The following is a 14,221-nucleotide window of genomic DNA, read 5'->3' on the forward strand; positions in this document are numbered from 1 at the left end:
GATCCCTCTAATAATCCATTTAAGGTCATAACCTGTTTTGCCTAAATGGAGGAAAGGCAGCCATTGCTATTTGTGCCACCTAGTGGTCTTTCCAAGGTACTTATTTTGTTATTTTTATAATGAGCAATTCCATGCTATTCATACATCCTAAATGTTACTTTTCTAAAAGAGATAATTGATAAACGCATAGTTTACATGACCAAAATAACAAATAAGCACAGAACAAGCACACCAATTGTTTAATAACATTTATTGAGAAGCACAATAATATTTACAACAAATATCCACAGTTTATGTAAGAACACCTTTCAAAAATGCATTGGGAAAAGGTAATAATTTCAAGCAGTTAGACAACCTAATGAGCATGTGCCATACTGCTCTAAAATTGCTATTTAGCTGGGATAATATGATTGCTCATCACAATTTGAAGATTGTGGAAAATATATACTCTTTCAGTATTTACTGAGCCAAAATTGCTTGGGACAAAACCACAACTCATTTTACAAAATTACCACAAAGGTTCTAAACATCCAAACAAAAAGGCATCAAATGCATTTCATATCCTCATTTTGGTGACAGTCTAAACATCAAAAGACTGTGCATGGGGAGGACAAGTTGAGTTTTAAGTGCAGGTTAGACACATCCAAAAGGTGCACTAGTCTGTGTCACATTATACAGTATTTCAACTAACTGGCAAGTTAATAAAAAACAGTTTCAGATAGAAAGTCATAAGACAGAGTGCCTGCTTACTGAGTCCAAAACATCCCATTCTGAGTATAATTCAGGTGGCTTGTAACAGGCTTAAAATTCAGTTCAAGTAAAACAGGATTAGTAATGACTTATAGAATGACTTCCTTACCTTCAGTAAGAATGAGTGGAGAATACTGGACTGCAGGATATGATGTAAACACATGATGGGGAAAGAGACAACAACAATGCACAAATAAAAACAGCTAGAGATAAAAGAAAACAAATCAAATATATACATTTTTGATGGAATAACATACTTTGGAATGCTTGTAGGATGGACAGATGCCGTTCTTATGTGTTCTCAATGATTTAACTAAGAGGGACCACAACACAGCAGGGACACCTGAACTGGTACCTGCCTGGGGAATCTGCCAAACTGCTAGGGGGTAAGCTGCAGACCTAGTGGAACACACACACACACACACACACAGCTGCCACTCAAGCCATTCAGACTATGTAAGAATCTTATGTGTTTGGTTCCGACAGTACCAAAGCAGCAGTCTACCAGCCGTTAGGCAGATCTCCAGGGTGCAAGTTAGAGGCCGCTAAAACAAGCATGAATTTTATGTAGCAGTCATAACCTGTACACAGAAGTCTATAGTCCCCCTTTTTTGGAAATCAAAAGCGAGTATTGTCAGAGCCCTTTAGAATGACTAGGATGACATATCTGAATGTGTTAGTTAGGAAACGGGAAAAAAAGACCCACATCTGTATAAAAACGCATTATTTTGGCAACTACAATCTTCAAGTGGAAGAACAGCTGCCAGGCAGTCCTTGTGGACCAAAGCATGCATCCCCTATTTCATTAACATGACTGTACATTTAATGTTACATAAGATTCCGATATAAAGACATACAAATGCGTACTGAAGCAATGGACTGTGTGAGGCGTCATGAGTATTGTGTTGTTCCAATGTAATGGATTTAGCAGCATGCGTGTTTTTCTCCTGTACAGGAACACACAGGAAATGAAGCCAGCTGAGGAGGTTGGACACTGGGAGGATTTGCTGGCAGTGGGATTGTCAGACTATTGTGCGGGTGGTGGATGGGTAGTTGTATGCTCAGGCCAAAGATAATGATTAGTGGGATTTCTGCTCCCAGTGCATGATGTCCTTTGAGTCTCAGTTCAGCTTCTATACAGCACAGTATGAAAAGCGTCCGAGTTTCTGTTTGTAATTTTTTTGCCTCTTTCTCTTTGGATCTCTGTCCGTCACATTTTCACTTCGCAGCTTTTCTCAGAAAACGTCTCCATTGGGGCTGCCAAAGTCGTCGCGGCGCACCCAGATGACCTCACGATCGTGTTCCGTGACGCCCTCCACAGCACACTGCTTCCTAAGCGGGGTCAGCTTCAGGGGGCCCTGGGTCCTCTCGGGGACGACAGCAGGGGACAGCGCGTCCTCTCTGGGCCTGTGCGGCTCCCCGTTCTCACACTCCTGCCCCAGGGACAGTGCCCCTAGTGGACACTCAGCGGAGGGCTCTGCGCTGGGTCCCCTCACCGACTTGCAATAGTCGTCGTCATCACTGAGGATGTCCGTTTCTTTGACCTGGTTGTTGTAACGGCCATGGTCAAACTGCTGCTCGACCCATCGCTCCGTGTCCTTTGGGGACAGAGGTGCATTATGGGAATGTGGGGCGGGTTCATGTTGCGACTCAGGCTCAGGTATCGGCGTGGCTGAGTCCAGCTCATGGTCAGTGCTTTGGTTCGAGTCGTCGTCAAAAATGACGTCCCGGTCAATGGTGAAGCGGTTCCGCACCACCTTCCTCCGTCCCAGAGTTCGAGTTGGTGCAGAAACTGCAGAACAAGTTGGAAAGAACAGACACACATACACGGTTCAGTTAATCAATAACTACATTAATAAGAAATCTGTAGACATACTAGTGCACTGTAAGACTAGTACACATACAGTAGAATGGCACATACCGGTATATACATGCATAATCTGTACAACGGTAATTATTGTGTTCGTGATTTAAACATGTCTGCATAGAGCTATGCAGTTTGTTAGCACTGCTATCTGCAATGTCATTCATATTGTTTCCCATGAGCATACATTTGCCCCTGCAGCTCTCTGGTCTCGCTCAACGACAGCACGCGTCATTCTGTTCCTACCTGCTCTGTTCATGGTGGGCCGAGCGCCCTTGAGCGCGCACAGGCGCTTGCCTCCGAACGGGATGTACTGCTGGTTGGGGGGCAGGCTCTCCGTCTTGAGGAGCTGCCGCCGCTGCTTGTCCCGCAGGATGGAGTGCACCGTCTTCAGGAAGTCCTTCTTGCTGTCGGGGGAGCTGCGGTCAAGACGGGGAGAGGTTTGTGTTCAAGTAACGGTCTTTCATAAGTCACTGAATGCTCTGAGGACTCTGGTCTACGGTGTTGATAAGATCAATGAAGCAACTGGACTCTTCCTGTGTATGCATGTCCTGTGTACATATGGTGAGGCTCACCTGCAGCACAGGTGAAACGTCCTCTCTGGCCTGCCCTCTGACTCGGACCGGACGTGCACAATCTCACACATGGCCGTCCCATCAGCGTCTGACAGAACACAAAAACACACTTCAGTACACAGACCAGCACAGCAACCAGCATTTTCGTTTTCAAAACGTTTTATCCACACGTGGAAATGTTCTTCCAAAACCTTTGGTTCACACCTTGTCTTACATACCGGTATGTGTGGCAATAGGAAACTTACACAGTACAGTCAATCCAGAGATTTTATACAGTCAACAGACCAGGACCTCTGCAATTACCATTTGACACAATGAACAAATCCTACTTCCAACAAATCCTACAAAATAGCCCCCCTACACACACACATACACACACAGCACTTGATTTAAATGAAACACAAATGCAGTGATGCATGTATGTCTAGTTGTGCTACTTCCCTCCATGTGTATACACTTTGGTACACTTCAGTTCAGCATCTACAGTTACAGACAGCTGCAAGTCATCTGTGTTTAGCAATAGACTGTTGTCTATCAGGCAGGAAGAGCATCATCAGGCTCCCATAATCCCTGTTAAACTCTGGGAGTGAGAGGAGGAAGCTGGACGGCTTCCAGAATCCCCGCACTTTGGGAACATTTCAATCCTTAGTTTAGGCCTCAAGGGTAAGGGATAGTGCAATGAACCCCAAACATGACTGCACTAAGAGATCGGGTCGTGCCCTTTGACCCCAGCAAGGGAAGATAATCCTCCTGAGGTCTTGCAGTGTGTGTGTGAACATGATGAAGAGGACAGAGTGTGTGAAAGACAGAAAGATAGAGAGGAGAACTGGGAGAGCTAAAGATTGCTCTCCAGACATGACCCAAGAGGAATGTTTAATGGAGACCAAGCCAAGAACACATGCAAGATCACTGACAGGCAATGTGAGAACAGGGCTATAAAGATCAAATATAAAAAAATATATAAAAAAAACAACTCAAAGCACATGGTACAAGGGGAGTATCAGAGAAGAGAGGAGCACTGAAATATTGCTTTCAGGGAGTACACGTAAACTAGCAACAGGGCTAGTATATTATTTGGCTATATACATGAAATAATTTCTCAACATACTGAATTGAATGTAAATTACAGTGGACCTGTTAACACATCTAAGAATAGAATAATCCATAAGCCTTTGCTAGTGAACATATGATGAATGAAATCGGACACAGAAGGAAGGAAAAGGAACGTACTGCCGAGGTTCCTGAGCTGAAGGTCGTCTGTGGGGATCATATGCCTGAAGCGAATGGGGTCCTTCTCATCAGCGGTGGACACCCTGTGAGAGGCTCCCTGAGAAACAATGCAGAAACATGCATGAGTGGGTGACAGACACCACAACCATGTGTACCATGACACATAATATGCCAGTATACCGAATAATATGCCAGTATAATACTGAATAATATGCCAGTATAATACTGAATAATATGCCAGTATACTGAATAATATGCCAGTATGGTGCGGCCCAGTGACCCTGGCACATGGCATGCCATGTCTGCACATGCATTAAGTGAGCAGGTAAGAGCACCTGGGGTCTCCAAGACCCTCTCTGCTTTCATAAGTACAGTGTACAGCATGGAGCCTGCTAGGCCTGATTTGTTCTTTTCCTCTGTTGCAGCTTGATGAAGGGGGGGGGGGGGGGGGGTCAGAGTGACAGAAAGGCCCACTTACGATTTTTTTCTTGTGCTTGGAGCTATCCTTGTACACAAAAACCAGCGCCGTTCTGAACACTGGAGGGAGAGAGAGAGAGAGAGAGAGAGAGAGAGAGAGAGAGATATTTAGCTGGAGAAACACATCGTGCCAAGCCTTTCAAAGGTTTTTAGGCTAGAGGGACAGCAAGAGGCCGAGGGCTACATGCTTTTCAGGTCAGTGTTTGAGGAAACGTAGGGAGCCCTTGAAAGCAGTAAATACAATATTAATGCCTTAAGAGCCACTGGACAGAATGCTTATTTTCCTCTCAAAGCCAGCGCACCCTCTGGTGGGTTAGTCTTGTGTGCGACTCTGGTCACCATCACTGGATGGGACAAGGGCCATGAATAAAATCATCATTAAAATAAGTACACTCAATCTCTTGCAAACGTGTGCACAGTGCACGCACACACACACACACACACACACACACACACACACACACACACACACCAAATACAGCCAACTCCGGCTCCTTCTTCCCCTTCACGAGAGAAGGTGGTGGGTTGATCCAAGCAACAGTGGCGTGCAGTAACAAGTCACCCATTGACAGGTCAGCAACCTGAAACACAAACAAACAAAACAAAACACACACAACTGAGCTCCAAGAAAATACACTCAGTGTGCTGAAAGACTGCTGAAAATAGAAAAACTGAAATAATGGTTTCCTGAACAGAATAATGTCCACCGACTCTTTCTCTCCACACAGTGAGAGCTGACGGGTTAACACTCACCTCTTTCCTTTCGCCACTCTGCTCACTGATCAGCTGGTCAAACACAGCACCATACTCCTCATGGATCTTCTGCATTTCGTTTATATGGCTGGCAACCTTGTTCATGGCCTTCATGGCAACTGCACGAGTGGACAAAACAAAACCAACAATGTTTTGGTTAAGGGCTACAGTCCGCCACGCAGCGAAATAAAATAAAACGTGAGCACACACACAGTAGTCGGACGTCTGTGTGTGAAGTGAGAAGACCCGGTGACAACATGATGCGTCATCCGGTCACGTTCACATCCAAACACAGAAGGTGGGTGGCCCATGGAGACCAATCTCACTTAATGTACAGTATGGGCATCCACAATCCCCCACACAGCTTGCACCATTCTGCCAACGTTATGATGAAACTTCACCAACAGAGGGAAACTTCATTCAATGGAGGAGTTTGTTAGGTTGATTCAAATGGCCCTGCACTGACAGGGGACCTTCATAGATATAATGGCCAACATTGTTATCATAAAGGGAATATTTTTTATAGTTCTTGCCCTTTGCCCATCCACGACTTGCCATTGACTCAGTGGGACAAGAGAGAGAGAGAGAAAGAAAGAAAGAAAGAGAGAGAGAGAGAAAGAAAGAAAGAGAGAGAGAAAGAGAAAGAAAGAAAGAAAGAAAGAAAGAAAGAGAGAGAGAGAGAGAGAGAGAGAGATGAGGATGCTGCTTACCGTCCAGGTGGTAGTGCTCGTCGCTCTCAGGGTCTGTGAGGGAGTGGAGCTCGCGGAGCAGCAGCGGGTACTTCAGCACTCTCTGGATGGGCTTGATCAGGTACGACTCCAGGGTGAAGGAGTGCTGCCGCCTGGGGTTGCGCTCGTCCAGGAAGGCCTTGAAATCGGGGTCTGTCTTGGCTGCACAATGCCACACACACACACACACACACACACACACACACACACACACACACACACACACACACACGGAATCCATTTGTTAAATGAACTGTATTGCAAACACGATAATCCTTCTGGTTTTATTTACACAGATGCACAGCTGAATAGTCCACCATCATCATGACAGCACGTCACTAAAGAGAAGTGTCCGTGGACGAACTCCTGACCATTACGGAGGACACTATAGCTGAACATTAAGGGATCTGAAACGTCAGCCAAAGGGTTGTATGGAACAGTGGAAGTGGTTATGACCTACGTGACTTCAGAGAGAGAATGCTACATGGATGAATGCCAATATGGCATTCAGAGTCAGGATATCAACTTTATTCTCTTCATCTCTCAGTCCCTCTGGGAGAAAGATAGTTCAATCTCTCTATCACTCTCCTCCTCTCCTCTTCACACTTTCTCAATCACTTACAAACCTCTCTCGTCTAATCATACAGCTCAACTCTACAGTTAAACCATTTCACCTATATACATGACAAACTTGAGGCCTGGGGGACAACTACTAACGTATGTGAAAAATATTCATATAATTGATAACCTATGGAGACAGAGAGGCTCTCCAAGGAGTTAACTTCACAGGAAGGAGATGATCTTTCCCTGAGCAAAGCCATTTTAGATGGCTGGCGATGCCCTAAATGTTATATTCAGCTGTTTGAATAGCAATCAAATAAGTACAGGGGCCACTGGGATTACCTCTGGCGATGACCTTGGGGACTTTAGTGTGGCTGGCACAGAAAGCGCTGTAGATCTTAAACCGGTCTGCGTAATAGAGAAAAGAGCCACCCAAGGAAAAAAGGACTTTCTGTGGATGAAAACAACAGGAGTGGTTAAAGATAAATGAATATACTTTACATCAAACAACCTACATGAAAATAGTAAAGCAAATGTTAAACTGAAGTATTATTACTGAAATAACATTTCAATAGAATTTCAATATTGTTATGGAATTCAACAGCAAGAAAAATCAGTTGAAGCTTTTTCAAAAAAGATGTGCTGTGTCTACCTTGAATTGATCGACTTGCTCAAGCTTCTCTAAATCTGGCACAAGTCTGGTCCCATCCTCCAGCGTCTTGAGAAATTCCACTTGGAACTCCAACATTTCCACCACATTTCCAAAGAGGACATCCAACTGGAAACGATGGAGAAGATGTCAAGGAAAGTCATGCGGGTATGCTTTTATAATGCCGTCTCCACCCTCTGGTCATTACAACCACATCCATCTCATTTCATCAACCAGAAAACATGCCTGAAGAAACAATATCTAATGCTTATACTGTAGTTTGGGCATACACCACATCCAACTAAACCTGAATCCATTTAAAGGTTTCTTACACAATATGTCCACCACGCTCATTCAGAAATAGATTCTTTTCATGGCCAAATCCTGACCCCTACAGTGTTTAGTTTAGTTGATTTATTTAGCACATTTACATCAATGGTGCAAGGAGGGAACCAAGCCCAAAGGGCTTGTACAAGAGTTTTACCCCTTTCAATAATTACTCAACTGTAAAAGGCTAACAAATAAACTTTTCCAAACAAAAGAGATAAAGTACAGATACATTCAATATTAATTGAAAACTGAAACTGAAAAATCAGGAGACAAAATACAAAAGTAGTCAAAGATGGATGGAGAAAGCATGAGATAGATAGATTCAATAGATGGATGTGATAGATAAAATAGTGAAGAAACAAAATGGAGAGGGCAGGAAGTGACTAGATGATTCATGATAGAAGAAGGTGTTTTTTAAGCTGTTTTTTAAAGAGTGAGTGGGAGGCTATGGATCTTAGTAGGGGAGGTAAAGTGTCTGACAACATTCACATGTGGTTGAATATATTGAACAAAAAGTTGATACAATGTGGCGTACCTCATCTTGAGTGAGGAAGCTCTCCTTCTGAAGAGGTGTCAGGTATTTCTCAATCAGCCACTTCAAATCCTGAGGAGACAAAGCAGTGCTTTTTACTTTATTGGGTTGCTGTGTGTTTGTCCCAGTCTCAAAAGTATCTGTCTGATGTAGCCTTCCAGTCTCATGTTAAATGAAAATGTGTGTTGCCATTAGAGCTCACATCATATACCTGAGGAGAAGTCCAATCTGAAGTTCTGTTTGTTTTTTGTTTAGTTGCCTCAATTGCACTAGTTCTGATCATCACAAAATTGTGCTTACGCAAAAACAGTATGTATTTTAAGATATTAGACAGTACATCAAGCAATAAGCAATAACTATAAAAACCGACCGACCAACCGACCGTTACACACCCATATGCACAAACATACCCATATTCACACACATGGCTAGGGTGCTCTTTTAGGCTACAGAAGCCCATCCTCACCTTGACATAAGTGCGCTCTGTCTCCACCAGTTCACAGATGACGTGGCGGAGCTTGACGGCATCCGAGAGTTGGCGTAGGGCGGTCTGGGAGGGGATGGGCGAGACGGGGCTCGGCGTGCACGAGGAGGAGGAGGAGGACGAAGACGAGGCCGGGCGTTGGGCAGGATTCATGTCGTGGAGGCTGCGGCAGAAAGTGGCGACCTGCTCCGTGCTCTGGATGGAGAGAACACAAATAAAAAAAAAAGAGATAGATAAAGCATCACTTGAGAAGACAAGACTTTAAGACTGAGTGTGAGCGCAAATAGAGACATTCAGAAAGTGTGTCTGACCTACAACACCATCCACACCACGAAAACAAAGACGCTATTGATGCAGCCCAACTGGAAATGTACTGCTCTGAGGGTAGGTAAACAACCAGCAATGCAGAGCTCACCGGTTGACTATCTGCGCACCTGTAGCCGAACTGCCCATAGCTGATTGTCAGACCCACCAGTGATAGACAGGGAATGCAGAAGAGCAGGTTACCCAGCTATTCCCATTAGGATAGAGGAAGAGTTCCTCTTACAGTAAACAAAAATGATTTCCCAGTATGTAATTACTGAACACAAACGCCAATTAAGTCAGGGAGAATAACATAAAAGAAATATATTTGTGAATAAAATAAAAGAACATGAATCTTTTTAAGGACACAGTGGGAACATTCATTCAAGTGCATTCTCTTCAGGGATAAAATGGCATAAATGGATTACATGAAACATCCACATCCTTTTTCATGACGTGTGTGTGTGTGTGTCTACACTTAGGCTAACTGAAATTGAAAGGCTAAAATAACTTATATAAAGCAATAATCTTTGAGAATAGATGGCAATTTCTATGGAGATGGATTAACCCTGTACCTTTCCTTTCCTAAAAAATGAACGGCCTCTTTTAGTAGACATGTGATTTTCACCTATATTTGGGAAAATATTTATGTTTATTTTTGTACATGCATAATTGAATGTCTACGAATGAACAAGATTTTCCACAACAAATACTCAACCTTTTCTGCTGAGCACCAAGATCCTCACAAGTCTGCTGTGCTCACACACAGGCAAATGTAAACAAAGCCACAATACACACACAAAGACAAGTATGCACATGTTCGCACACACACAAACACACACACACACACTTACATAATCAAATGTCAAATAACCAGTTTCAATGCCAAACACACACATTCTGTAGACATGTCTTGGTGTTACACACTCCAAATGTAAAGCACTTTGAGCTGCATTCTGTGTATGAAAGGTGCTATACAAATAAACATATTATTATTATTATTATTATTATTATTATTATTATAATCATCATTATTGATCAGTTTCAGTTTCATACTCACTCAAAAATGTAAAACAGAGAGCTTACAAAGGTGATCAGCAGTGCCATACAGTGCACAAAAAAGTGTATGTATATACCAAACTAATCCCAGCGCTCCTCCAAAACACACACACAGCTGTTACACCCACAAGGTTAATTACTAAACACACAGAGGTGGAACTGATGCAGTGGGACAGGACAGTGTGGAGGGAACAGATGGAGTGGCACACAGTGGACCCCTCCGTCAAAGCCAAAGAGACACGCTGACAGGGAAACTAATCAGTGTCGCGCAGCCCCGGCTCTGATGAGCCCTGACAGGCTGAGGACAGCAGACAGCAGCGGATCACGGCACGTTTGGTGTGCACAGCCCGTTTCAGCTCCTCGACACAAAGCGTATGGTGGAGACCCAAACAACACAAAGCGTATGGTGGAGACCCCAAAAAAAAAATCCATACAACTCACAACAGCTTAGCTTGAGATTTCTTTCCAAAGGGTTTTATATTAAGACATTAGGTGAGACAGCAATAAAATACAAAAAAATGTATTGTACACACCCTAACTGTCATTCTCTAACACACACACACACACAGCGGGATGTACGCTCACCAGTTGCAGCATGTCATAGATGGATTCAGAGGAGCGTTTGCTCTTCCTGTTCTTCCTGAGCAGAGACATGGCTCTGCTTGGAGTGCCAGCGCCTGCCTGCCTGCCTGCCTGCCTGCGGAACTTTGCTGAAGGTCAAGCAGGTCGCACAGGGTCTCGCGCCGCCCTGGAACCTGACGCGATTCCTCCCGCTATCAGACCGTCTGGGTCAAGCCGGATGGCGTGAGAAGAAAAATCTCACGGGCGTCTTGTCGCAGCGCACGGAACGAGTCCCAGGAACAGAGAGAGGTCGCTTCTCCTCGCCCGACTCCAGTCGGAGTCCGCGCTATCAGCTGAGCAACGCCCTCGGTGTCAAGACTGCTTCCACTCCCATCCTGTTTGCTCTTCTGCCCTCTTCCCCTCTTTTCTCCTACTCCCCCCCTCCTCCTCGTCCTCTCCCTCTCTCTCTTCACTCGCTTTTCTCTCTGCTCTCTCTCCACCAGTCTCACCAACTCTCTCTCTCTCTCTCTCTCCCTCAGAGGCTGTGAGGGGATGGATTTGAGCTTCAGCGCTGGATGGCAGATCAGTGCACAGGGAATAATAACAATAATAATCACATCTGCAGCGGGGATGAGGAGGACTGGGTGGGAGGGGTGGGAGCTGGAAGAGCTAAAGCTCTCAGTGGCATATTGCTACTCCCCTCACACACACACACACACACACACTCCCCTTCTGCTGAGGCTAATACAGCCAGGCAAAGAGCAGTGTAATGCAGTGCAGGTAGCTGTCAGTCAGTAGACAGAACTATAGGCACTGAGGAACCTCTGCTGCTAAGAGACATTCAAAAGCATTACTAAAGTGGAACAGGCAAAGCCATTCAGTCATTTCCAGAGACTGCAACAAAGGCATCCAGTAGCCTAAAGAGGGAGTCACACTCCTCTGTTCACACATCAGTTTGTTGTGAGCCAAGCTGGACACAAAGAGCAAAAACCACTGAAAGTATAGTCAAAGTGCCAAATAAGGGCTGAATCTGGGCAAGACCGTTTACAGCCACTGATGTGATCTGAAATAAAAGTCAAATCTAAACCGCCAATGATGACTTGCACATACAAAAACAACACCTTTCACATCTGTTTTTAAGTCAACATGAAAATGAAAAGGTCAACAGAAAAGGGGAAGGTGGCATATGCACATGGCCACAGCATTGGAACATTTTGTATCAGAGCCAAACTAAGTACACTGCGTAAACCTTGAGATTTGTTTTATGGTTGTAGTATTTTGCCTGCTTGTCATTAATCAACACAATAAAGCATACGGAGTCCGGAATATTCAACAGTGCTGTTCTTTGGCATTGAAACATCATCAACAACAATTATAACAGCAACAACAGAACAGGTTATGCAGTGCATATTCCCAAACCCAGGCCAAAAGGCACTGACATAACCACTGTACAGAACCAAGTACAAGACAAGTGACGGCCACAGAAAGCACATAAAAAGCACTCATACCTCCATCCTCACAGCATAGGCTACAGCAAAAACACTGTGTGCAGCTCTTTCAGCCAGAGCTTGGGATTTGGCGGAAAGGGCAGGCGAGTTACAACCTGTTCCTGACAACCCGCACCACCACTGGAATCTCACATTCTGACATACACGCATGTTCCATTCTCACACACACACACACACACACACACACCCCTCCTTGCCACACACACACACACACACACACCCCTCCTTGCCACACACACACACACACACACACACACACACACACACACACAAATGAGCTGGAGAGCTCACATTTCTGGAGGTACTAGGGCTGAGATCACCACCATTGTCCCTCTCTTATCAAAGAGTCTGCTAATGCCGCTCCTATTTGCCTATAAGCACAGCCATTTGGGAAAGTTGCTGGGGTGACTTGGGTCTGTTTGTGTTAAGGGCATCTTCACACACATGGCATATCATTGCAGAGGCCGGCAGGAGACAGGAAAGGTGATGTTCTCCTAAGGGCAGGAGACACTGATCTCAGACCTGCCAGGCCACCTTAAAAACAATCACAATCCTCTCCTGTTATCTCTTTGCTGTTAGTTTTGTGGCTGATGGCTGCACTGCATGCATTCTGCATGCTATGCCTGATGGTCAGTTCATATGAGGGGTGTATGCTGAAGGATAAAGAATGTATGGTTCTTTATTAAATCCTGGTACATATAGCTCTAACCAACAACAACAACAACCCAGGTAAGAAAAATATTCTTGTAAAATGTCCATTCAGTTCTATCAAATTTAGTCTCAATTGTTCCCTTTAGATTCTAGATTTTATGCTATGAGAACGTTCATCACTACATCCAAAACACTGTCTGACAGTGCTCCCATTTCTGTTAAAAACATTTGCATCTAACACTGGGAGAACATCTAAGGAATGTTACATGACGTTAAAAAAACCTTCCCTGTTGGCTGGAAGCATGCAGACACATTCTCATAGACAGAGTGTATGCTCCCCCCCCCCCAATACACAGCACATTGTCTCATGAGGAAGCTTCTCCAACACACATATTGCACACTGCCCTCTCCCCACATACACAGCACACTATCCCATCTCCCTTGTCATCCCCCCAACACACACACCAAGACCCCTGGCAGTTGGGTTAGCCCCTTGAGCCGTAGATCTGCCCAAGGTTTCTTCCTTTAGTAAGGGAGTTTTTCCTTGCCCCTGTTGCTCTTGGGTGCTCCTTGTTGGTGCCCCCCCGAATCCCAATCCTCCCCCACCTTTCTTATGCAGCCCTTGCCACTTAATCTACTAAACCCCTCTTCTACTGCACTTTTTACCCCCCCCCCCCCCCCATAAATGCACAAATAGGCTGACACCAGACATAATTTCACTGCATTTCTTACTTCCAGTAACTATATGCATGTGACAATAAACTTCCTTGTATCCTTGTATCCTTGTATCCTCTACTTACAAACTGTATCTTTTAGATGGAGAGAAGTCAAACACAGTAATGCAGTACCCATCAGAGAGGGTGAAGTGGGGTCCCAGGACCCATATAACACTGAACAGATGAACAGAGCTAATGCCATCACTGCTCTCTGACTGAAGTGGATGTGCAATTCACACCATTCCAATGGAGGTGAAAGTGTTTTGCAACCGCGATGCCAGCGCCAGAAAAGCTGCCTCACTGAGATGACGATCACAGACAATCCCAGATCAGTCGTCTCTGCCCATGGAGAGACCTGGGCTCCTATGGGGTCATATGTTGGTGGAATGGTATGTATGTATGTATGTTTTTTTCCTGCACTGGATGAACATTGATGTAACTGCTTCATTAACACAGGAACAGGATGAAGCATGTCTCTAAATATGCAGTG

At 44.6% G+C, this 14,221-nt stretch overlaps 1 protein-coding gene across 2 annotated transcripts in view; it reads right to left on the reverse strand.

The window, feature by feature from the left end:
• Window positions 1–231: 231 nt before the first annotated feature.
• Window positions 232–14,221, reverse strand: part of tiam1a (TIAM Rac1 associated GEF 1a) — an 80,381-nt gene continuing 66,391 nt past the window's right edge. For both annotated transcript variants that reach the window (XM_076273486.1, XM_076273485.1), the window contains exons 16-27: window positions 8,916–9,128; window positions 8,453–8,521; window positions 7,591–7,716; window positions 7,281–7,389; window positions 6,360–6,539; window positions 5,650–5,768; window positions 5,369–5,477; window positions 4,898–4,956; window positions 4,420–4,516; window positions 3,190–3,277; window positions 2,861–3,033; window positions 232–2,542 (exon numbers count right to left, since the gene is read on the reverse strand). In XM_076273486.1, coding sequence (XP_076129601.1) covers window positions 1,986–2,542; window positions 2,861–3,033; window positions 3,190–3,277; window positions 4,420–4,516; window positions 4,898–4,956; window positions 5,369–5,477; window positions 5,650–5,768; window positions 6,360–6,539; window positions 7,281–7,389; window positions 7,591–7,716; window positions 8,453–8,521; window positions 8,916–9,128 — 1,899 coding nt within the window. In that variant the 3' untranslated portion in view covers window positions 232–1,985. The remainder of the gene's footprint in view (window positions 2,543–2,860; window positions 3,034–3,189; window positions 3,278–4,419; window positions 4,517–4,897; window positions 4,957–5,368; window positions 5,478–5,649; window positions 5,769–6,359; window positions 6,540–7,280; window positions 7,390–7,590; window positions 7,717–8,452; window positions 8,522–8,915; window positions 9,129–14,221) is intronic.

This window comes from Alosa pseudoharengus, unplaced genomic scaffold (genome assembly GCF_046254945.1).
Source record: "Alosa pseudoharengus isolate Yale_2024_CS ecotype anadromous, Long Island Sound unplaced genomic scaffold, YU_APseudo_1.1 YU_APseudo_1.1_scf_8, whole genome shotgun sequence".
Lineage (NCBI taxonomy): Eukaryota > Metazoa > Chordata > Actinopteri > Clupeiformes > Clupeidae > Alosa > Alosa pseudoharengus.